This window comes from Schistocerca cancellata, chromosome 6 (genome assembly GCF_023864275.1).
Source record: "Schistocerca cancellata isolate TAMUIC-IGC-003103 chromosome 6, iqSchCanc2.1, whole genome shotgun sequence".
In the NCBI taxonomy this organism is placed as follows: Eukaryota; Metazoa; Arthropoda; class Insecta; order Orthoptera; family Acrididae; genus Schistocerca; species Schistocerca cancellata.
The window spans coordinates 63,341,276-63,367,785 of NC_064631.1; the positions used below are offsets into that span (position 1 = coordinate 63,341,276).

The window sequence follows — 26,510 nt, forward strand, 5'->3', positions numbered from 1 at the left end:
TTGCTGAAACAATCGGTTGTCTGTTACACCGATTATTTTCATCTCCAGTTTAAGCTAACTGTTAGAACCGCTCAAAATAACCGGTTTTTGAAGTTACCGAATTTCGATTTTTTTGTTGCTATTATTTCCGTAAATCAACGATAGCATCGGGCAGAGATTGGAAAATTCTACGACTGCCTCAGACTTTCGCCTCGTGCGTTTGAAGATGCCTAGAATCAAACTATCGAATAAAATAAGTAAATAAAAGAAAACATTCCGTCCGCCGTTCGCTTCATTTCTCGAGAAGCAATGAGGAACTACAAGAAATGCACCAGTATTCACGTACAAACTTCTTAAATCTCTGTTAAAAAGTCTTGTTATAATCGAGGATCACGCCACTATTTGGGCATCAACAGTATTCAGTGCCAATGAGTGAAAACTAAGGGTGGAGAACTCTGTTTTTCATCTTACAATGTCCGTTTCTCAAGGCTGCGAGCAGGTAAAGGCATATTACGCAGACACCGGCAGCATATTAACTAATTTCTGTTTTTATTATAAACTGTGAATGAGTTGTTAAGTTTTTAATTTATTACTCATGCCATAACTTCCATTTTTTACTGCTACATATAAAAGGCAGACAAGTAGGCTAATAAGCTTGTGTGTAAAATTTCTCTCGTTCTTTTTCTGTAACTATCGTATTTCGAATGAAAAGCCATCTTTTAGTCTACTTTGTAACGAGAATTTCCAGTGGAGCTGATTTTTTGCTGACAAAATCAAAAATATTTTTTGAAGAAATTCAAATGAAAAATTTAGATAGAGGGCAAACTACAATATTTACCAGGAACAATTACATGTTAATACTTAAAATTCCATAATGACTTAAACCAATGGCGAATATTTATTGTCCAGCTTGTTCATAAATACTTGTTCTATAATATAGCGATTCGTAAGTCGAATCCTGCTATCAGAAACAATTCCATCCAAAGTCTATACCAGTATTTCAGAAGCCACAGAACTCCCTACCGAACTGTTTTTTAAATAAAGGTTTATCTGAAACAAAGAATTTGAGCACCACTGCTACGCCAAATTGATACATCGGTTTTACACCCGCTTATCAGTAAAAGAGAAATATACCTGTTAAAACTGAGACCAAACAAATACCGTAAACTACTGGTTATTTAGAACTAAAATACCGGTATCGCTTTTAACTGGTCGAATTTTCCCATCCCAACTTCGGAACGAATCTCAACTCATCTTGGTTACACTACACATCTATCTCTCTAGGTTGCTGGCGGTCGTAAACAAAAGACAGTTGCGATTCTTCAGTTTCTCCCGGCATATTTCTCGCCCGAACAGTCCACGGGTGTACTGCCGGTCTATAGTGTCCAACGGGCACAATATTTCGGCGATCAGACATGTCGCCATCGTCAGGTGCGCTGACGAACTGCAGTTTTAAATCTGCAGTGCCGGCTTGTTTCAACGAGATTTTAAAAAATCCCTAGGAGATGCTGTAATGCCGTTCAGACCGAAATTAAGCCCTGGTGCAATGCATCAAATCAGCGAGAGAACAAGGCTCTGCCTGTGATCTGTCGAGTCTGATTGTGACGCGATGCTGTGTGTCCGTCTCGTTATCATCGCAGAAAAAACAAGGCTGAGCGCCGGTGCCAAGTTAGTCACGTGACACGGACACGCAGTCCACTTGTCGCAGGACGACGACGACCGTGTCTGCCAAGGCTTCGTCGAGAAAGTGCAGAAAATGCTGCGCTATTTAACGATGCGAACTTGTGAGAACAACGACATTCTAACAAGGGGAAATTAATGTCTCTTTTTAAGCCTCGCAATATTGTATCACTAGCCCGAAGGGGGAAGGAAATACAAGGGAAAGGCAGAGATAATATATCCCAAGCTGTTGGATTCTCAAACAGCTGTGTTGCGTTATTTGGTTTCACGTAAAGTGGACCAGTATATCGGCCGCCCTTGCAGCTGCTCTGAATTCGCAGTGATAAGGACAGCTGGTAGCATCTCGTCGATAAACAGGTCCAGGGAAACACGAATAATGGAAGTACGTCCGCGAACACGATGCTCTATAAGACAGAAATAAATTAATTCACTCAAAACCTATGTTAATTGTGGTATTCTGATAGGACAACTTCAGTAATAAACGCCGAACAACGGAATTCCCCTATGTTAATGCCATTCCCTTCCCTGTCCTGTCTGAGCCCGAAATCTTTGCAAGGCTGTGGAACCATATGCGTTGCTGCCGAAGTTACAGCCATTTTTCCGAGGGCTCGTCAATTATTTCAGCCATCTTGGAATTTCTGCATAGCACTAATGCGATAACTGCAGTATCTTCGGTTTTTTAAAATCTACATTTACTCCTCAATTCACACTTAAGTGCTTGGCAGAGGGTTCATCGAAATACTTCCACACCATTTTTCTACTGTTCCACTCTCGGACATCGCGCAGGAGAAACGAACACTTATATTGTTCCGTGCCAGCGCTGATTTCTCTTATTTTATGACGATGATCGTTTCTCCTTGCGCAGGTGTGCGCCAACAGGATATTTTTGCGTTCGAAGAAAAGAACTGATGAATGAAATTTCATGAAAAGATTTCGTCTTTGTTTTAATGATTGTCACCTCGATTCGCATACCATATCCGTGACACTCTCTCTCCTGTTTCGCTACAGCAAAAACCGAGCTGCCCTTGTTTGAGCTTTTGCCATGTCCTCCGTCAATACTGTCTGGTAGGGCTCCTATAACGTACAGCATTACTCCAACCGATGACGGACACACGTAGTGTAGGCAGTCTCTTTATCGGATTTGTTGCATCTTTTAGGTATCCGCCAATAAAACACCGTCTTTTTCCTCGACTTGGGCAACGGCCTTGCAGCAGTGGATACACTGGTTCCCGTCGGATCACCGAAGTTAAGCGCTGTCGGGCGTGGCCGGCACTTGGATGGGTGACCATCCGGGCGCCATGCGCTGTTGCCGTTTTTCGGGGTGTACTCAGCCCCGTGACGCCTATTGAGGAGCTACTCGACCGAACAGTAGCGGCTCCGGTCAAATAAAACCATCGTAACGACCGGGGGAGCGGTGTGCTGACCACGCGCCCTTCCTTTCCACATAGCTTGAGGGTGACACGGCGGTCGGGTGGTCCCGGTGGGCCAATTGTGGCCTGAAGATGGAGTGATTTGTTTCGCCTTGCCCACAACATTACCTATGTGATCCTTACAATTGTAGTTGTTTGTAATTGTAATCCCTAGGTATTAAGTTGAATTTACAGACTTGGTTTGTGTGATTTATTGCATAATCTACATTTAACGGGCTCCTGTTAGTCCTTATGTGGATGACCTGACATTTTTAATTATTTAAGGTCAATTGCCAATTTTCGCACCCTATAGATATCTCGTCTAAATCATTTCGCAGTTCTTCTAGTCAATTTACTAGATGGTAAATGACAGCACAATCTGCAAAAACTCTAAGGCGGCTGTTGAAATTTTCTCATAAATCATTTGTATAGATTAGGAACAGCAGGGGCCTATACCGCTTTCTTGGATAACGCCAGATATCCCTTGTGTTTTACTCGATGTCTTTCTGTCAGTTACTAGGAACTGTGAGCTTTTTGATAGGAACTGTCATATTCGCCATTTTTAATTTAGTGCAGGTGTCCTGTTTCTACATCTTTTTGTTTTTCTTGACGGAAATGTTGGTCTTGTGACAGCCAGAGCGAGAGCACCAGCAGCAGCGAGTACTGTTTGTATAAAGCGTTTTTGTACTTATTTGCTGCGCTTAGCTTTTAAATAGTTTTTCTGGGAAAACCTAGCGTAGTTTTCGCGTCTCGTATTTCAGTGAGTGTTTCTTGATTATCAGAGTAGCTCATCAGAAGATTATCTTGGGAATTTGTCACCGTATAGGGTAGGGTAAACATAGTCATGTGTAGGGACTGTGGTTGTTGTGAGCGGACGCAAGGAGAATTGGCCACTCTTCGGGGGCAGGTGGAGGCTTTGTCTGTTAGGCTCATCGAGCTCGAGGCGCAGGCGTCGGCTCGTAGTGGCGTTGGGGCAACTGTGGTGAGACCTATGCCTACTTCGGTGGCCTTGGAATCGCATGGAACCCCTGATGTCGCTGCGTCTTCCGGCAGTGAGCATCTTACCGGTCAGCCATCACTCCAGGGTGAATGGCGGACAGTGGTGGGCTCGCGCGTGCCTGGCCGAAAGGCGAAGGTGGGATCTGGCCGCGTGGCAGCTGCCTTACCCCTTTCCAACAGGTACGGGGTGCTTCCTAGTGGTGATGACATCGTTTCCGAGCCACCACAGGATGCCTCGCCTGTTGGGCCAGTGGCCGATTCTCCGGCAAGGTCCCGACAGTCACAGAGGGCGGGCCTATTAGTTATAGGGAGCTCCAACGTTAGGCGGGTTATGGAGCCCCTCAGGAAAATAGCGGGTAGGTCGGGGAAGAATGCCAGTGTGCACTCGGTGTGCTTGCCGGGGGGTCTCGTCCGTAATGTGGAGGAGGCCCTTCCGGCAGCTATTGAACGCACTGGGTGTGACCGGCTGCAGATAGTAGCACATGTCGGAACGAATGACGCCTGCCGCTTGGGTTCTGAGGCCATCCTTGGTTCCTTCCGGCGGCTGGCTGATTTGGTGAAGACAAACAGCATCGCACGCGGAGTGCAAGCTGAGCTTAATATCTGCAGCATAGTGCCCAGAGTCGATCGCGGTCCTCTGGTTTGGAGCCGTGTGGAGGGTCTAAACCAGAGGCTCAGACGACTCTGCGACTATAATGGTTGCAAATTCATCGACCTCCGTTATTGGGTGGAGAACTGTAGGGCCCCCCTAGACAGGTCAGGCGTGCACTACACACCGGAAGCAGCTACTAGGGTAGCAGAGTACGTGTGGCGTGCACACGGGGGTTTTTTAGGTTAGAGGGACCCCCCCCTTGGGCGAAACGATAAAATACCTGACGGCTTACCAGAGAGGACATTATCATCGTTGATAAAGAACGTCCGTCCTCAGAGACCAAAAACAGGAAAAGTTAACGTAATATTGGTAAACTGCAGGAGTATCCAGGGCAAGGTTCCTGAATTAGTATCTCTTATTGAAGGAAATGGTGCGCATATAGTATTAGGAACGGAAAGTTGGTTAAAACCGGAAGTGAACAGTAACGAAATCCTAGACACAGAATGGAATATATACCGCAAGGATAGGATAAACGCCAATGGTGGAGGAGTATTTATAGCAGTAAAGAATTCAATAATATCCAGTGAAGTTATTAGCGAATGCGAATGTGAAATAATCTGGGTTAAGCTAAGTATCAAAGGTGGGTCAGATATGATAGTCGGATGCTTCTATAGACCACCTGCATCAGCAACCGTAGTAGTTGAGCGCCTCAGAGAGAACCTGCAGAACGTCGTGAAGAAGTTTCGTGATCATACTGTTGTAATAGGGGGAGACTTCAATCTACCAGGTATAGAATGGGATAGTCACACAATCAGAACTGGAGCCAGGGACAGAGACTCTTGTGACATTATCCTGACTGCCTTGTCCGAGAATTACTTCGAGCAGATAGTTAGAGAACCAACTCGTGAAGCTAACGTTTTAGACCTCATAGCAACAAATAGACCGGAACTTTTCGACTCCGTGAATGTAGAAGAGGGTATCAGTGATCATAAGTCAGTGGTTGCATCAATGACTACAAGTGTAATAAGAAATGCCAAGAAAGGAAGGAAAATATATTTGCTTAACAAGAGTGATAGGGCACAAATCACAGAATATCTGAGTGACCACCATCAAACGTTCATTTCTGAGGAAGAGGATGTGGAACAAAAATGGAAAAAATTCAGAAACATCGTCCAGTACGCCTTAGATAAGTTCGTACCGACTAAGGTCCAAAGCGAGGGGAAAGATCCACCGTGGTATAACAATCATGTACGAAAGGTACTACGGAAACAAAGAAAGCTTCATCATAGGTTTAAGAGTAGTCGAATCATAGCTGATAAGGAAAAGCTGAACGAAGCGAAAAAGAGCGTAAAGAGAGCAATGAGAGAAGCATTCAACGAATTCGAATATAAAACATTGGCAAACAATCTAAACAAGAACCCTAAAAAGTTTTGGTCATATGTAAAATCGGTAAGCGGATCTAAATCCCCTATTCAGTCACTCGTTGACCACGATGGCACCGAAACAGAGGACGACCGAAGAAAGGCAGAAATACTGAATTCAGTGTTCCGAAACTGTTTCACTGCGGAAAATCGTAACACGGTCCCTGACTTCAGCCGTCGCACGGACGCCAAAATGGAAAATATTGAAATAAACGATATCGGAATTGAAAAACAACTGCTATCACTTAGTAGCGGAAAAGCATCCGGACCAGACGAGATACCCTTAAGATTCTACAGTGATTATGCTAAAGAACTTGCCCCCTTTCTATCAGCAATTTATCGTAGATCGCTGGAAGAACGTAAAGTACCTAGCGACTGGAAGAAAGCGCAGGTCGTTCCCATTTTCAAGAAGGGTCATAAATCAGATGCGAATAATTATAGGCCTATTTCGCTTACGTCAATCTGTTGTAGAATAATGGAACATGTTTTGTGTTCTCGTATTATGACGTTCTTAGATAATACAAATCTCCTTCATCATAACCAACATGGATTCCGCAAACAGAGATCATGTGAAACTCAGCTCGCCCTATTTGCCCAAGAAATTCACAGTGCCGTAGACACTGGCGAGCAGATTGATGCCGTATTCCTGGACTTCAGGAAGGCATTTGATACGGTTCCGCACTTACGTTTAGTGAAAAAAATACGAGCTTACGGAATATCGGACCAGGTTTGTGATTGGATTCAGGATTTCCTAGAAGAAAGAACACAACATGTCATTCTTAACGGTTCAAAATCTGCAGATGTATAGGTAATTTCGGGAGTACCGCAAGGAAGCGTGATAGGACCTTTATTGTTTACAATATACATAAATGACTTAGTTGACAACATCGGTAGCTCCGTGAGGCTATTTGCAGATGACACGGTTGTCTACAAGAAAGTAGCAACATCAGAAGACTCGTACGTACTCCAGGAAGACCTGCAGAGGATTAATGCATGGTGCGACAGCTGGCAGCTTTCCCTAAACGTAGATAAATGTAATATAATGCGCATACATAGGGGCAGAAATCCATTCCAGTACGATTATGCCATAGGTGGTAAATCATTGGAAGCGGTAACGACCGTAAAATACTTAGGAGTTACTATCCGGAGCGATCTGAAGTGGAATGATCACATAAAACAAATAGTGGGAAAAGCAGGCGCCAGGTTGAGATTCATAGGAAGAATTCTAAGAAAATGTGACTCATCGACGAAAGAAGTAGCTTACAAAACGCTTGTTCGTCCGATTCTTGAGTATTGCTCATCAGTAGGGGACCCTTACCAGGTTGGATTAATAGAAGAGATAGACATGATCCAGCGAAAAGCAGCGCGATTCGTCATGGGGACATTTAGTCAGCGCGAGAGCGTTACGGAGATGCTGAACAAGCTCCAGTGGCGGACACTTCAAGAAAGGCGTTACGCAATACGGAGAGGTTTATTATCGAAATTACGAGAGAGCACATTCCGGGAAGAGATGGGCAACATATTACTACCGCCCACATATATCTCGCGTAATGATCACAACGAAAAGATCCGAGAAATTAGAGCAAATACGGAGACTTACAAGCAGTCGTTCTTCCCACGCACAATTCGTGAATGGAACAGGGAAGGGGGGATCAGATAGTGGTACAATAAGTACCCTCCGCCACACACCGTAAGGTGGCTCGCGGAGTATAGATGTAGATGTAGATGTAGATGTAATACTTCAGGGGTATCGTGCAGGATGGATGAGGACGAAAGTGACTTGATGATCTGGCGGAACTGTATGTATATTTTGGACAGTCGTTGGACGTACTCTTCACCGCTGTTAGACAAGTCTGGTACTTTTATTGCAGTCACATCAGTAACAGTATTAATTAACACACAACATTCCACTGACGGTTATCAATAAACGCAACCTGTTTGGAAAGTAAAAGAGTTTTTCAACACCTCGACGAAGAACTTAGCGGAGAAGCTAAACGGAATTTCTCTGTTGTCCCAAAACTCGTGCCGAGCACTGAATTTTCCACTGAAGTGATTTCATGATGTGACAACCAAGTTTATGAGTGCGGGATTATGTGCTGACGTTCGGCTCAGTGGTACCCATTTCGAGGAGTGCTGACGAAAGTACTTTTATCGTAGGCATTTGTGCGGCGTGGGGCAGGAGAGCTGGTGGAATGCCAAGACTTTGTCCCAGTATGTTGTCACAGTGTCTCATAGAGTGAGGGCGTGTGAGCCGTACGTCTGGTGCGGGCGTTATGCCCGCTGGTCCTGTCTTCGTACTGTTCAAGAGCAGTAGGCTGTGCCGCGGCATCGTTTTTCGCTCTTACCCTTGTCTTATCGTACAACATGAACACGACACCACACCGCACACACACAACCATTACTATCACCTAAACTTGACACACTGATACACTCTGATATTACGTGTGGAAAGGGGCCATAGTTTGTGAAGGAAGAAAACAAATTAAGCGATTGGCAAGGGGGCGCTAGATGAGAGGCTAGAATATTTAGGAATACCAGAGCTTGTCAAGGAGCGCTTTGGTTCCTGTTCGTGGAACCACTTTATGCAGGCCGGAGATAAGCATTTTCGGGAGACGCTTCCTGGAAAGAAACGTTTATGTAAATCTTTGAAATGTAAGCGTGGAGCCGAGGAAACTTATGCCACTGCTGAATATGTTGGTCACTTGCGGCTCAGAAACTCTTATTCATTGCCACGTTTCGGGCGCAGCCCAACATCACAACATCTGCCAAAGAAAGAAACAGAGGCATAGACACCAGCTTAACTCACGAAAGTCGCGAATAGTTAATTTACAAAAGGTGTTCCAAAGAACGCTCAGAAAATTGCCCTCCCCCTCCCCCCCCCCCGACCTCTTCTTTTCCTTGTTTTCCTCTCTTCTCTTTCCTTACCGGCCCTAATTGTGCCTTGTGTGGTTTATGCACTGTTGTAACACTCATATTTTTGTTATGCACTAGCGATCCGACCCTTCTTTGAGTGGGTAACATTAAGTGTCCACGGCGAGACGACTTGGATGGTTAGTGAATTTTGTTTGCAGGCTGCTGCCTAGCGTTCAACGTTCAGTTACTGGATATCATCACTTTCATATGTCGGCAGCTCGTGGTCTAGTGGCTAGCACCAGATAACCAGATAACGAGGTCCCTGGTTCGATTCCCAGCCGGGTTGGGGATTTTCCCATCCCAGGGACTGGGTGTTTGTGTTGTCCTGATCATTTCATCATCATCATCATCATCATCATCATTCGTGACAGTGGCAATATTGGACTGTATAAAGAACGGACTGTGTAAAAAAATTATTTGAAAGTTGTATACGCCAGGAGAAACTCAGGTCTCAAATTGGGACTTTGTACGGGCGCTGATGACCGCGCAATTGAGCGCCCCACAAGCCAAACATCATCATCATCAGAATGGTTCAAATGGCTCTGAGCACTATGGGACTTAACATCTGAGGTCATCAGTCCTCTAGAACTTAGAACTACTTACACCTAATTAACCTAAGGCCATCCATGCCCGAGGCAGGATTCGAACCTGCGACTGTAGCAGCAGCGCGGTTCCGGACTGAAGCGCCTAGAACCGCTCGGCCACAGTGTCCGGCATCATCATCATCATCATCATCATCATCATCATCATCATCATCATCATCATACCACCACCACCACCACCACCACTATCGCTTTCATATATATAACTTTGGCGATGTAAGTAGCGCACGGAAGGAAAGTTGTCTTAAAGCACGAATTTCGGGCATTGCATACAGTATTGGCGTTTGGAGTTGCACGCAGACCATGGGTGTATATGTCAGTGATTCAATATGTATCAGATGCTGTCAGAGGTAGCACAGCTAAAACAAAAAAATAAAAAAAAACACGTATGCTGCACATGTTTACCTCGATTAGCTTGTGAAGATGGGCACACACTGTGATGGATTGTTGGGACTCATTGCTACAAATCTGTGTCGTGGACTTTATATGGCAAACTTCGCCACCGTGGCCACGCAAAGAACCGTGTTCACATCTAGGTTTGATTCAAGGAAGGCAGAAAGCTGAATGTTGAGTCATCTGCTGTGAACTGCGAATTTACTTTCAAAATCTTTTCTTAAAAATTTAGTTTAATTACTGGCGATTCATCAAGAACATTGACACACTTAATCACACTAGGTGAGCGTGGAAGTAGTTGGCAGGAAGTAACTGTTGGAAAATTACCTTTAAGAAATGTGAATTTATTCCTAAAAGCTTTTTCAAAACAGATTTAAAATTATAAGCAGAAAAGCACTCTCGAAATATCAAGTTACAGTTTTATTTAGAGGCGAAAAGAACAATATTAACAGTAAGAGCCTTCGGGCTGAGAAGCTTGCTTGCTCCCTTCCAACACGGCCGTAGTCATGACCGCTCACAACAACCTCTGAAAGAGTACACTGGTGCAAATCTGCAACACACCAGACTACTTTAAACTAAAATTTTAACAACTCACAAAAACATGTAAACTATGCACCCTGTAAGAGGAATGGAAATGGTACAACACTCAAATTATTTGCGACCGAAAGTGCAATTTTTTTAAGGACTCTTACAGTGGAAGTGTGGCAACCTTAAACTTAAAATGACTATTTAAATAAAACCTATAAAATGCAAACTTACATTAAATGTACAACATGCTCTACATTACACATATACCACCTCGCAAGATAATAGGCAAGATAGAAACATATTTCAAGAATTCGTCCTTTAAGCAATAAATTCGTTAACACCGAATCCGACAAACATGACAGAGGCAGCTATTAACGTATGGCAGATTGACAAGAGGGGAGGGGGGGGGGGGTTGCTTACTAAGCAACCCGAACCGCAGATTGCTCTAAACCTCCCCAATTCCACAAGGGAAAAACGGACCACCCAATTCACAATAACCGCCTTCCCGCGGGTGGGCAAACGGAGAAGAATGGTGGGACGACCCCAAAACAAAGCGGCTGGTGACCTCACCAAGAAAACAAGTAGAATTTAACAAGTAAGTGAAACAACATATCTCCAATCACTAAACTTCTAATAAACTGCGATTTCTGGCGAAGACCTGGCGCAGCATCCCTAACGCTCTCCCGAACCGTCCGCTGCCAGCCGCTTCAAGGGACGCAGGAAGGCGCGCCGATCTCCCGTCTCACGGCGTCGCAGCTCGCCCCGGCCAGCCCGATGTCGTGGTTCCGCTCCCGTTGCTCCCTTGTAAACCGCGAAGCCACTACCCCTTTCTATACGGCGCTGCCCACTCGACTCACGTGGGGACCTCACATGCGCCGACGCTCAAGGCGGACAAGTCATCTCGTGTCTCAGTGCGCGACCAACCAACCGACCAATCCAACCGCCCGAGCAACTCGAGCAGACTGGCGGCCTAACGCGCAGACTCAGATGCAGGAACTCAGCCCCGACCGGGCGACCACTAGCTGATTCTGTTACTGGCGGAGTGGCAAGGCTCTCATTTTCTGGCTTAAAGTTTGATCCAAACGACAGACATACTCGCACTGCGACGACAGACAGACACTGACTGCCCCACTCTGAGCCGGCTGACCAACTGACCAGACTAGACTCGCCTCGACTGACCGACTCCCCTCTACCGAGCTCATAGCGCCCCTTAAATGCACGTGAACAAGGCAACCTTTCCGCTTTCCCACCAGAGGGAGGCACCAAAGCTGCGAATACCACAGCGTCGCCACCGTCAGAAACGGATAGCGAGTGCGAACACAACGTGCTGCGGCTCGCTATTCAAAACAGCAGTTTTTTTACCACGGCTCATGCTGCTCTGCTGAAGCAATGTACTGTATGTACACCAAGCAAAGTTCCTAAACTTGCTGACGCAGTTTTTCGGAATACGCTTTACTTGTGGCAAAAATAAATTTAAAAAATCACATATTTTGGATTTTCTTGTTTTTCCGCTGTGCAACTGATTTCCGACGATTGCAGCGAAACTATAAGTTAAAAATTTTTGATTATTTCAAATTCTCTCACATCACACCTTGATGACGCAATGGTTATCGTCAAAGCTAAGTAGCTTACTGCCATTTGTTCGTGGAGTTTGCTGTGATTTAAGAGTGCCAATTGCGATCGCTTATGTGAGGGAAGAAGTAGTTGGCAGTCTGAAGTTCTCGTCATAATTCGAAATGTTTGTATTCACAAGTGAGAGGTCAATGCTAATTTGAAAGGCAGAGTGAAAAAAGTGAGCCAGCTAGGATTGGGGCTCACAACCTTTCTACTGCGTTCTACTGCTGGAGCACGACGCCAGATGGATTCTTGAGACACAGCTGGTCTGTAGAGTTGAGGTAGGCGATGACATCGTTTTCACAACTTAACTGGAATTCTACAGAATTCAGTCAGTTTGTATGAAATATTTATTTGGGTAGAACCACATCAAAATCCATACAGCAGTTCCTGAGATAAACCTGCATGTGCAGACAGACGCGAGTAAGTGGCTTCAGTTTATGCATATGTAGAAGAAGAGATACTTAGGTTCCGTGTTAGGTCTCTGTTCATACTTCTGTATAATTTTAATTTTATTATCAACTTGTTCATTTACTTACGTGGTCGCAAATAGCGTCATTTTACCATCTCAGAAAAGTGAAAACGCTTTCATTTGATTTGTCGATCTCGAAAAAGCATTCGACAATCTCAAATGCTGCAAGATATTCGAAATTATGAGAAAAATAGGGGTAAGCTATAGGGAAAGAAGGATAATACACAATATGTATAAGAGCTAAGAGGGAGTAGTAAGAGTGGACGACCAAGTATGAAGTGATCGCATTAAAAAGGGTGTAAGACTAGGATGTGGTTTTTCATCCCTACTGTCCAATCTATACATAAAAAAAAGCAATGACGGAAACAAAAGAGAGCTTCAAGATTGAAATTAAAATTTAAGGTGAAATTTAAGGTGAAAGGATATCAATGATAAGATTCGCTGATGACACTGTTCTCCTCAGTGAAAGTGAAGAAGAATACAGGATCTGCTGAGTGGAAATAACAGTCTAATAAGTGCAGAATATGGGTTAACAGTAAATCAAAGAACGACAAAAGTATTGAGAAGTAGCAGAAACAATAAATGGAAGAAAATCAGGATTGGTGATCACGAAGTACATGAAGTTAAGAGAATTCTGCTTCTTCTACACCTACATCTACATGATTGCTCTGCAATTCACATTTAAGTGCTTGGCAGAGGGTTCATCGAACCACAATCATACTATCTGTCTACCATTCCACTCCCGAACAGCGCGCGGGAAAAACGAACACCTAAACCTTTCTGTTCGAGCTCTGATTTCTCTTATTTTATTTTGATGATCATTCCTACCTATGTAGGTTGGGCTCAACAAAATATTTTCGCATTCGGAAGAGAAAGTTGGTGACTGAAATTTCGTAAATAGATCTCACTGCGACGAAAAACGTCTTTGCTTTAATGACTTCCATCCCAACTCGCGTATCATATCTGCCACACACTCTCCCCTATTACGTGATAATACAAAACGAGCTAGCCTTTTTTGCACTCTTTCGATGTACTCCGTCAATCCCACCTGGTAAAGATCCCACACCTCTAACAGAGGACGAACGAGTGTAGTGTAAGCTGTCTCTTTAGTGACTTCTTGCATCTTCTAAGTGTCCTGCCAATGAAACGCAACCTTTGGATCGCCTTCCCCACAATATTGTCTATGTGGTTTTTCCAAGTGAAGTTGTTCGTAATTTTAACACCCACGTACTTAGTTGAATTGACAGCCTTGAGAATTGTACTATTTATCGAGTAATCGAATTCCAACGGATTTCTTTTGGAACTCATGTGCATCACCTCACACTTTTCGTTATTTAGCGTCAACTGCCACCTGCCACACCATACAGCAATCTTTTCTAAATCGCTTTGCAACTGATACTGGTCTTCGGATGACCTTACTAGACGGTAAATTACAGCATCATCTGCGAATAACCTAAGAGAACTGCTCAGATTGTCACCCAGGTCATTTATATAGATCAGGAGCAGCAGAGGTCCCAGGACGCTTCCCTGGGGAACACCTGATATCACTTCAATTTTACTCCTAGGTATCAAAATACACTACTGGCCATTAAAATTACTACACCAAGAAGAAATGCAGATGATAAACGGGTATTCATTGGACAAATATATTATACTAGAACTGACATGTGATTACATTTTCACGCAATTTGGGTGCATAGACCCTGAGAAATCAGTACCCAGAACCACCACCACTGGCCGTAATAACGGCCTTGATATGCCTGGGCATTGAGTCAAACACAGCTTGGATGGCGTGTTCAGGTACAGCTGCCCATGCAGCTACAACACGATACCACAGTTCATCAAGAGTAGTGACTGGCGTATTGTGACGAGCCAGTTGCTCGGCCACCATTGACCAGACGTTTTCAGTTGGTGAGAGATCTGGAGAATGTGCTGGCCAGGGCAGCTGTCGAACATTTTCTGTATCCAGAAAGGCCCGTACAGGACCTGCAACATGTGGTCGTGCATTATCGTTCTGAAACGTAGGGTTTCGCAGGGATCGTATGAAGGGTAGAGCCACGGGCCGTAACACATCTGAAATGTAACGTCCACTGTTCAAAGTGCCGTCAATGCGAACAAGAGGTGACCGAGACGTGTAACCAATGGCACCCCATACCATCACGCCGGGTGATACGCCAGTATGGCGATGACGAATACACGCTTCCAATTTGCGATGTCGCCAAACACGGATGCGACCATCATGATGCTGTAAACAGAACCTGGATTCATCCGAAAAATGAGGTTTTGCCATTCGTGCACCCAGGTTCGTCGTTGAGTACACCATCGCAGGCGCTCCTGTCGTTGGTGCAGCGTCAAGGGAAACCGCAGCCATGGTCTCCGAGCTGATAGTCCATGCTGCTGCAAATGTCGTCGAACTGTTCGTGCAGATGGTTGCTGTCCCCATCTGTTGACTCAGGGATCGAGACATGGCTGCACAATCCGTTACAGCAATGCGGATAAGATGCCCGTCATCTCGACTGCTAGTGATACGAGGCACGGCGTTCCGTGTTACCCTCCTGAACCCATCGTTTCCATATTCTGCCCACAGTCATTGGATCTCGACCAGCGCGAGCAGCAATGTCGCGATACGATAAACGGCAATCGCGATAGGCTACAATCCGACCTTTATCAAAGTCGGAAACGACCTTTATCAAAGTCGGAAACGTGATGGTACGCATTTCTCCTTCTTACACAAGGCATCACAACAACGTTTCACCAGGCAACGGCTGTCAACTGCTGTTTGTGTATGAGAAATCGGTTGGAAACTTTCCTCACGTCAGCACGTTGTAGGTGTCGCCACCGGCGCCAGCCTTGTGTGAATGCTCTGAAAAGCTAATCATTTGCATATCACAGCATCTTCTTCCTGTCTGTTAAATTTCCCGTCTGTAGCACGTTAGCTTCGTGGTGTAGCAATTTTAATGGCCAGTGCTGTAACTCGTGGCGGATGGAGCATGGAGGGCATCAAAAAGCAGACGAGCACTGGGAAAAAGGGCATTCTCGGCTAAGACAACTTGTACAGGCCTTAATTTGATAAACATGTTTCTGAGAACGTTTGGAGCACATTATTGTGTGGTAGTGACACATGAGCTGAGCGAAAACCGGAACAGAAGAGAATCGAAGCATTTTAGATGTGGTGCTACACAAGAATGTTGAAAGTTACGTGGGCGGATAAGTTAAGGAATGAGGAGGTTCTCCGCTGGATTGATAAGGAAAGGAATATATTGAAAATACTAGCAAGACAGGGTCATGGTGGTAGGACATCTCTTAAGACATTAAGTTGTATTTCCATGGTGCTAGAGGGAGCTGTAGACGGTAAAAACTATAGAGAAAGAGAGAGATTGGAATACATCCAGCAAATAATTGAGGACATACGTTGTTAGTGAGGTAAAAGAGGTTGGCACAGGAGAGGAATTCCTCGGGGGCCGCATCAGACCAATCAGAAGACTGACTACTCAAAAAAAGAAAAAAAAAAATTGGAACGCCAGTAGTTGTTTCTTGTATGCGCTATGCAGTGTTGTGTGTACTCTTGTTTTTATGATATGTTTTTAGGTTTGTATTTAGATCTTTGTACCTGTTCTGCCCGTTGTGTTTCAATATCAAGTTGTTATTTCTGAGGACAGAAATAGCTCCACTGTTCTTATATATGCCCGCCACCTGGTGGTAGTTTCTGTTACGTAACTTTTGCATGTCATCTGTTTATGAGTTGACTACTTGCGCCGTCGGCTGACGCATGTGACTCCGTACTATGTACGGAGACATTTCTTTTCGATATGTCAGCTTTTTGAGCATTCTTTCTAATACCGCTTGTAAATTCACTCTTAGTGACTTTCGTCAATTACGCTTGCGTTTACGGCTCTGCACTTTTCTTTGGCATTTGTTCTAATGATGGGCTGTTCCTGAAACTCGTCAATAAATACGAATTTCTGAACAGCAAGCAACCAGTTATTCTAGGCAGTCATTCGGCAGTGGCGTAAGTCTCCTCAAGTTTACTTCGTGGCTGCAGGCCTCCTCCGCAATTTTATGTCGCACTCATGTTATGGAATCGTAACGCACACCGACCGCAAGGCAGTAGGGTATCGATAACAAAGGTGTGTAATTTTACTGGCTTCGTCTATAGGCAGTATACATGAATGAGGCGATAATATGTCTTTCTGGACTCTTTTTGGAGAGTTGCTGGTGGAGTTGTGAGAATAAGTTCGTCGCGCCGCACAGCGGCTTCCTCGAAGTGTTTTCCATCGCAGTTTGTAGAGCGTTTCTGTGAAAACTCTCACGGCAGTAAGTAAATCGTGACGAAGCGGGTTCTCTCTCTCTCTCTCTCTCTCTCTCTCTCTCTCGTTGAAACTTTCCCTTAGAACTATTATATAAGACTGTGCTTAAACTGACACACAATATTTTTTAGCGCAACGCAATCTGACTTTCAGAAATCCCTACAAAGGAATGGCCCTGACTAACATTAACCTGTACCTTTCACAAATCACTTACCTCACCAAAAATCTTCGTTACTCGAACTACTGCAATACAGCGAGCGCCACTACTGCCAGCTAAATAAAAGATTCGAACTACCGAAGGCACTAACTACTGATAGGCATAGTTAGCAAATGAAAGATTTTAATAGAGAACAAACAATGTATTTACCTTAATAATCATAATATATCATAATATATATGCCATCCAGTCTTACAAATTTCAAGTCTCCGCCATTTCTCTCCCCACATCCACCACTGCTGGCGGCTCACCTCCAACTGCGCAACGCTACGCGCTGTTCACATCCAGCTGCCGCTGCCCAACACTACAATGGCAGACAACAATGCAAACTAGCTACAGACTGCACACAGCACAGCCAGTGATTTTCATACAGAGCGCTACGTGGCGTTACCAATAAGAAAACATAAACAGCCTACTTACATCGTTACTGTGATGCACTAAGGGTGTCGGTCCGTCGCACCATACTTTAATATCTGGCCAACTTCCTCTTTTCCCGTTGCTAGATAGACGCTGATGACTATGACCACTGTCCAACGCGAGACAGAATGCTGCAGATGGCGTTCCACGTACGTGAAGATTTAACGAAAGTACACTCAGGGTGATTGAGTAGCCCCTACCGTTGTCGTTTTACGCAACGCGCGATATTGCATCTGGCCTTCATAAATCACTCGTTAGATTTTCACATTCTCCCGCTCGCTACGCGCGAACTACCAGCCGTACAGTGAAAATGAACAGGACATTTTTGTGTGAAATTTAATGTAGTTCTAGAGAGGAAATCAATAAAGACTAAGTGCCAAAAAAATTTTTTATTTAGTTGGATCCGAGAAGTCACGTCAAGTGCTGCTGCCAACTATCTGAAAAGCGGACTAAGCGCTACGATCATTTCTAGCAGTGCGTGTAAGGCCAAAAAGATAGCGTGAGCTGTATGCGCAGGCCCATTGATAAGGCTAAGGCTGGTTAACTGTTCGCAGCGTGTGACAGAGATTTTGCCCAGGCTGAAAAACGCAAGAGACTGGAAGAATGTCCAGTACCTAGGAACTTTGTAAAACTTATGGAGAATTCGAACACCTAACAATCCTTCCATTTGTGGTTACAATGCTCCAGCCTGGAACTTTTTTATTTTAAAAAAACAGCTGATACACATATTAACACAACGAAAATAAATATTTCCTAATCTAGTTGGATTCAAGTGAAAAGAATTGCACATGGCTTCGTGAAGATGAAAACAATGTGTAACGATCTTGAAGACTGCAGCACCTACAGGATGTTCAACAAAGGGGTTGCCGTTTACATAATAAACAATTATGTTTTACCGTCACAACGAAAACAACTTGTCAGCTGAAAAGAAAAAGGGTCTGCACGAAATGCTAGTTCAACATTGTTAGAACAGTTAATCAGTTAAAATTGCTTTGTGCTCTATAATATTAAAATAAGGATTAAAAATAATTTAATCACAGGATAGTGTATCTGTAAAATGTATCTGTAAAATGTTTATTATTAACAAAACTGACAAATGCTAGCGATTTCTTTCATTGCCACTTACCTGGTTTTGTCTATTCCCGATGACATTTACCGCGTTCTGCGCTTTTCAGAATAAAATATTTTTTCCATTGATAAAAGGATGGGAACTTAACAAATTTGCAATTGTTGTGTGACTCTCACTGTAGAAAATAAACAAAAAAATATTGTTAAGGTTTTTTCACTAAAATATTTTTATAAAACCACAAAAAAATACTGAATAACACGGAACCAGTCTTTTGGCACTTAGCCTATTATTCATTTCCATTCCGCAGTTATATTTTGTACTGGGATACGTTTTTGCAAGAGGCCGTAATTTTCGAGTTAGTCAAGAAAAAGGTACAAACACACCACCATTTCCACGCTCAGCTCCTATCGTTCAGGACTTCTGGTATGTTGTTCATTGCTCTCCTTCATACCACTGTACGTACAAAAATTTGCGACTGCACCAATTATTTGCCGCATTCGACCATTTTTGGTCTTCATTTATAAATATTTATAAGTAGATAAAAATATATTCCATCCGCTTAGTCGAGCACCTACAAATTGTAAAACTGACGTCTGTGTAAATTTTATCTAACAATTTTGTGAATTTTAACAGTATAAAATAAACAATTTCACAGTTCTATTCGTCAGGCCTTATGACTACGAAACTACTCTGCTTGTGAGGGCTAAATTTGGATCGAATTGTCAACGTAATTAATTTCAGAGTAAAGTTTACAAAACTCTTTTCCCCTTCGTTAGACTCATGGGCGCGTTTAAATTAGTAACGTTAACGAAACAGCTTACTACGCTGGTGGCGAATATCGGGAATAGTTCCTGTACTCGCATTGTTTTGTACTTTGGTAGCAAAGAACAACACACCAGAAATCCTGACTGGTGAGGTATGAGTGTGGAGGTGGATGTGCGGCTGAAGGTCGCTTTTGTACTTTTTTGTTGAATAACTCAAGAACCGTAGCCTCCAGCGAAAACGTACTACGGGTCAAAATTTAAGTACAATACACTTCCAACGAAGGGGTCCTGTTCGGTTTTTCTGTATGACCAACAGTTTGCACGGTTCGAGCGAGAGAATTTGAAAACCTCTCGCGTGGCTTATGAGGGCCAGATATAACACTGCGGGTTGCATAAAACGGCGTCGGTAGGGTCAGCTGAATCACCGTGTACAAGCGAAGCGGAGACGACTGGAGAGTCACTCAGGCGACGATATGGGCCGCAAATGGAGAGGTCCAAGACATAGACGATTCTGACAGAGGGTAGATTCTTGCTACCCGACACCTGGCCGCTTACATCTCGGACACGGCGAAGCCACTCGGCTGTTTGAGTGCTACTATCGCGAGCATTTACGGAATCTGGTTGAAAAAGGATGAAACTATGGACAGGTGAGATGGTGTTGGACGTCCACGCCTCGTCACAGAACGTGGAGTAGACGCCGAACTGTGGCAGATCTGATAGCAGAATGCAGCGCTGGTGCAACGAGCCTTAACTGTTCCCTTGTTGACCCGACGGCACCGCAGCAATGGCTGCAGTAAGCACGTAACCGTCTTGTTTGGACCTTTATTAAATTTCAACATTTCTTGGTAGACCCGGTCGGCTGTTGTGTGTGGATGCACCCAGCTGTGGACGCAGATCGGGGAAGCAGTGGGATACAGTATTACGCTGTGGGAGACATTCACGTGCGCATCTTGGCACCTGGGCTTCAGTGCCACCTGAGGTGGTAACCGAGTGCTCCATAACAGCCGTGGACTACGTGAACATTACTGCGGACGTCAGACTCATGCTAGAATGGTTTTAGGAGCATGACAGTGAATTAACTTTGATGTTTTGGCCACCAGATTCGCTTGACCTAAACCCGATGATAGACATATGGAATGCTATCGGGTGCCATCTCAGCGTCAATAAACCACCGGGCCATAATTTACGGGATCTTAACTGAGCCGTGCTGGCCCCGGCTTATGCGTTGGTTTAAACCTTGACTGTTACTCTGCGTTTGGTTTCCCGCGGTTATTGCGGTTATGCCGTGGTTCTTCCTCTTTCTACCTGTGACAGCAGCGGTGTGTATCGATATTCGCACCTTGTACTGTCTTTGGTCTGGTGCTTATAGTTTCTGGCTAGCCGGTATGCGGCAATCCCAGTGAAACGCCTGGTTAAATCCACAGGACTGAACAGGTAGTTGGAATTGTGGAAAGGAGCCAAAAATGATGGGTGCCAGCTACACTCGAACTTTATTTAGTAGCCCAAACATTACAGCACAAATTTCCGAGCTTAACTATCGACTGAATATGTCACACAATCATATGGCTCAAGGGCACAACCTCTTTAAATTTTAAAACTGCTGATAGCCCATGATTTAACACACAACTACAATAAATTTTCAAAAGGTAGAAAGCGCAAGGTTTTATCCTTAAATAACATTTAAAATGAGGCTGAAGGCCCAAGCAATCTATGACTTAACAAGTAAGGAATTTTAATTTTAAGACGGCCGAAAGCCCCTGATTGAAACACACAATTCAAAAGGCAGAAGGCCTATTATTTAAAACCCAACTAAAATCATACAAATTCAAACCATCGGCTGTGAGCCATTAAAATACACAAAGAAACACCAATAAGAATAGGTAGTACAGCCAGTGGCGCTCAGAAGTTTCCGGGGATCGGTCTGGACTTGAAATATTAACGTTCGCTTAAGGGAAACAAGTAGTCGGCCCAACTATATCCGATCTGCCGGCAACCCTGCCAAGAGGCAGACAACGGACCCACCGACAAGACGACTTGCTTTCCACCTGACCAGTACATAAGAAACTCCAAAGCCAAAACGTAAAAGGCGTAGCCGCCCACAACCAAGTATGCATAAGTTGTCAAAACTACACACACGTGTTGGACCGCGACAACACGGTGAGGAAAGGACACTACCTGAATTTTACGTCAGCGGCCAGGGCAGGTAACCAAAACGCTAACGGCCACAAGGCGGAAAATTCCGCTGGTGCACTTGGACTTCAAATAATCAAAATACAGTTAAACTCCACCGGATGGTGGCCAAACTCTTGCCAACTCGAACACTCACTGTTGCTCACGGGAATACCCCCAACAGCCAACCATGAAAACCAACGCCACAATGTGAACAGGCTGGCTTCGGTAATTAAATCACCACCCAACTTTGATGTCCTGGGTCGGTGAGCCACGAACGTAGTAGCAATCGGAACAGCTCCCACACTCTCCGACACTGTGTAGAGACTGCCAGCGAGCCCGGCCCACTGCGCCGCACGGAGATTTCCTGGTTGATCCACACCAACCGACCGACTGCCACACAACAGCCCGGAGACAGCACTAAAATAACTGAGCAGTCGACATCACAAGCTACACGCAGTTTCACGAACACTTGCACGAAGGGCTAGACAATACTAATGGCAGCGACTGTGCGATAACAAGGACGAATCACGAGTCGGCACAGGCAGCCAACTCGTAAGCGATAGCCGGCCAACATGCACGTCGTCAGACGAGATGACCAACCGACGACCAACCAAGGTGGTCCGCACTCAACTGACATGTGTCGGCAACGGTCGGGCGAGTCATGGCTGTCCGGACCTCACTGCAGCAGCGCCCCAAGTCAAACACTGCCATGCCCGAACTGCACTGCTAGCGCCTCCCAACTCACTGGCAGATCCCAACTCACTCCCAACACTCGACAACCGGGAAGTAATAGCAGTCAGCAAAGATAATATGCCAGGGCGTATATCGATAAGCGCCGCTGCAGCCGCTCACGGGCAGGCAAGGCGGCAACTCAGTGACACCAGTAATTGAAATTAACATAACGAGGTGGTAGTACAGTGAAAAACAGGATGTCAAATGAGATACGGCACGAACACGAGCCACGCACGGCTCATGTACGTAATTGTCTGGTGCCACACAGCTCCAGAAATCTACTGTGGACTTGTCGAGATCGTGTCATGCAGAATCGCCGCTGTATTGCGTTCCAAAAGTGAAAATCGTTCCGTGCTTATAAACGGTGAATATTAATAAAACCGACAAACTGCAATGACGGATTCCTGGCTGGAAGTGTAGGGAAAAATGTCCTATGAACACCCGTCCGTAAATGCATCGTTCCCTCGACAGGTGATGCTGACGAATGACAGTTCCTTAGATCACGTGCCATGTGTTTCTTGTGTGTTGCAGGCTGAGCGATTGACTCAACATACTGCAAGCAGCAGAATGGTCCGGTACTCGTATCAGGAACAAGCCGAGAAGGTGTTCGCGTACTGCCGAGTAGATGGAAACGGTCGAGAGGCAGCACGACTATACCAAAACAAGTACCCCCACAGCTACTTCATACAACATTTTTAGGCCTCTGTGTTATCATGGGTCCTGTCAGACAGACGAACGTGTAGGGAGCCGATGGACCGTGCATACACCAGATTTGGAGGATCTGGTTCTACAGAATACTGAGACGAAGCCTGGTACAAGCTCCAACTCATTTGTTAGGAAGAAAGTACTCATAACAGAACAAGTAATAGTAAGGCACCAAGTATAAAATGTGATGTTCGCCCATAATCATCAACAAGTTAGATAGTGTCTTATACTTTAACTGTACCTTCACTATATATAAGAGGTTTACAGAAACCTTAATGAGAATACGCAGTGGAGATTTGAATGATGCTCATCCCAGCTGGCCCAATGGACCACATCCTTTGGTGGTTACTTTGAAGGTATTCGGATGCATCAAAGTGGTATCATTTCAGTTAGCACATGTTTTGTTTCGAATTTTCATTGAAAAGAAAAATTTTATATATATTTTCTGCGTCATGAATATTAAGTAGGAGGTCATTCAATATACAGGGAATAGGAGTAGATGCAAAATTGCGTCTTATGGGCCTTATTTTGTGATTTATTCCCATCACTAAACTTTTCTCAGCTTCCAACATTATTTGAATAATCCAGAAGAACGTTTTACATTTCTTTCATTAATTACTATTTAAACCTGTTGTTTGTAAGGCTATCGGCTCCATAAAACCTAAGGTTTTTGACAGATTAACGTGATGTACATAATCAAGCGACCTCGAGAGATCACGAAAAACGCCAGATGTAAATATATTATTATTTGAAGTTTGCAAGTACCGTAGAAGACGAACTGTGCTTTGCTAAATAAATCGCTTCCACTTAAATATGAGACTGGTCGTATTTACTTTTAGTGACTCTTTTGGAGGCACATGTCTCACACCTTTGTATGTCCTTCTGCTCGTAACAGAGGAAGCATCTACTGATCAAATACTTGTATTATCAAAATAGTGGCAAGAATGCAGCAGGTGATTGGCAAAAGCTGCTTTTAGAACTGATTTCTGAAGTGGCGGTGATACGTGGCTTACGATAGCGATGGAAAACAAACACAGTATGGATGTTTTCTTCTTAGGTATCGTGAGCGCGCCAAACAAGTGTCCCAGCTGTTCCGGGACCGACCACGACCTCCGATGGAGGAGGCGATCTACTGGGTTGAGTACGTCATCAGGCACCGAGGGGCGCCGCACCTGAGGTCTGCGGCGCTGGACCTGGTCTGGTACCAGTACCTGCTGCTAGACGTCGCTGCCTTCGTAGTGGCGGCGGTCGTCTTCTCTGTGGCGCTGCTCTTCTTTGGTGTACGGGCGCTGCTGAGGTGCTGCACGCCGAGGAGGGTCCCAGCTAACAAAAAGAAGACCAAATGAGTTGGCGAGGGGCTGTGCAAGTTGTAACCAGTCGAAAGAGCCAAGTTGGTCTGTTATCTGCAAATAACAACATATAGTGGGTTTACAGAGAACATAAGTACTATATATATTTGCTAGTATTTTTATGGCATTTTGGAGGAGTTCGACAGACTCCATTAAAAAAGTGTTTTCATCAATTGTTGCAGTCATTATCAGTGGAATTTTCGCTGCTTCACACATTCAACCTACACTATATACGTTCCAGAAGGAATTTATAAGTCTCTCTCTCTCTCTCTCTCTCTCTCTCTCTCTCTCTCTCTCTTTTGCAAATAAGGGACATTTATGATGTTAGCATGTTTCATTTGTGCTAGAATAAAAGACCTTCGTTCTGTGATCCTATGATAGCAGATGCTTGACCACTGCATGGCGGAACATATGTTTGTTTACACAAGTGTTCAACTTAGATTTCCTGCCTATAGACACAATGACTGACGGTTATCTCGATAGTATCAAACATACACAGATGGATTATTCTTGAATAATTATACATCCACTAAATATCTGGGAATTTGCTTAAGAAGCAACTTGAAGTGGAACGATGACATAAAAACACTCTCAGGCAAGGCAGATGCCAGATCGAGATTCATTGGAAGAGTTGTCAGGAAGTGTAGTGCACTCACAAAGGAGGTGGCTTACAAAACTCCCATTCGGCCAATCCATGAATACTGATTGTCAATCTGGGAGCCGTACCAGACAGACCTTGTAGAAGAAGTATATACAGGGTGGCGCACAAAATGTGTTACCATTTTGATTTTGAATATAAACTTTATTGTCAATATAATCTGAAAGGAATAAATACTACAATGAAGAGCCGTCCATGGAGATTTGTTCTAACTCAGCATATGCTCAATATGTCCATCATTTCGTTTCCTAACTTCCTTCAAACGAACACTGAAGTTAGTGATTACTCTACGGCACATGTCTTCCATAATTTCACTGCAAGCTTGAAGAGTAAGTCTTCTGACCTCCATTAAATCACGTGGACGCTTCGGGAATTTTTTTCTTTAGGTACCCCCAAAGAAAAAAGTCACATGGGTTGAGGTCTGGACTATTGGGGGGGCCAATTTTGTCCGTCATTGAAGCGACCTGGAAACCTGAGTGGAATGATCCGCATGTCGAAATGCTAGTGTAAAAATTCCAAGACAATGTTTGCTGTATGTGGCCTTGCTCCATCATGCATGAACCACTGCGTGTTGAAGGGCAAGGCAGTAGCAAGAAGGTGTGGAATGAAGCTATTGCGAAGCATGCTCAAATAACGCTCGCTGTTCACAGTTTCTTCAAAGAAAAAGGGTCCAATAAGTCCGTGACTGGAAATTGCTGCCCACGCTGTAATCCTCGGAGCATAATGTTGTCGTTCATGTAGCACTTGCGGATTTTCAGTGGCCCAAAAGCGTACATTTTGTTTGTTAACCACACCGTCTAAATGAAAATGCGCCTCGTCTGAAAATCAAACGTTGTTGAGAGTTTCTTCCCTATCCTCCTCCCACTGAGCAAACAGTAGTCTCTGCTGCTTGCGTTCTTCAGGGAGCTTCTGTGCACAGGTCATCTTGTATGGGTAGATATGGAGGTCACTTTTAAGAATGCGTTGAACGAAGCGTCTTGATATTCCCAGTTGCACTGCTGCCTTTCTACACGATTTCCCGGGACTTCTCTGTACAGCAACTCGTACCGCTTTAATATTCTCCGGTGAACCAACAGGCTTAGGCGGAGGCCGCTTCGCTTCCAATACTGTTCCTTCCTGTACAAATTTATCGTACAATCTGTGGATGGTCTTCTTGCAAGTGACCCATCGTGTGTTAAACTGTTGTCGAAAACGCCTCTGAGTCACAACAAGGCTTTCCGTTTCATGAAGAAGTAACACAATTGCCGATCGTTGCTGTGTCGTCAGTCTTCCATTGTCAGCCATTGCTACTTACTAGTCTCCTAGCGGCAGTATCGTGAATTCCACGTCATTTCGTAACTCATTTGATTTTCCAAGCTCTGCTGGTACTGTTGTAGAGATCCCAGCGGGATATCTAATGTGCGTCGTAAATTGTGAAAGAAACAATTGGTAACACATGTCGTGCGCCGCTCTGTAAGATCCAAATAAGATTAGTGCGTTTCGTTATACACTCCTGGAAATGGAAAAAAGAACCCATTG

The 26,510-nt window shown here is 44.4% G+C and overlaps 1 protein-coding gene and 1 pseudogene across 5 annotated transcripts in view; both read left to right on the forward strand.

Annotated features, from left to right (window-relative positions):
- Positions 1–24,778, forward strand: part of LOC126190736 (UDP-glycosyltransferase UGT5-like) — a 113,970-nt gene extending 89,192 nt beyond the window's left edge. For all 5 annotated transcript variants that reach the window (XM_049931230.1, XM_049931229.1, XM_049931226.1 and 2 more), the window contains one exon: positions 24,043–24,778. In XM_049931230.1, the coding sequence (XP_049787187.1) occupies positions 24,043–24,331 (289 nt within the window). In that variant the 3' untranslated portion in view covers positions 24,332–24,778. The remainder of the gene's footprint in view (positions 1–24,042) is intronic.
- Positions 2,855–2,971, forward strand: LOC126089778 (5S ribosomal RNA; annotated as a pseudogene).
- Positions 24,779–26,510: the final 1,732 nt, after the last annotated feature.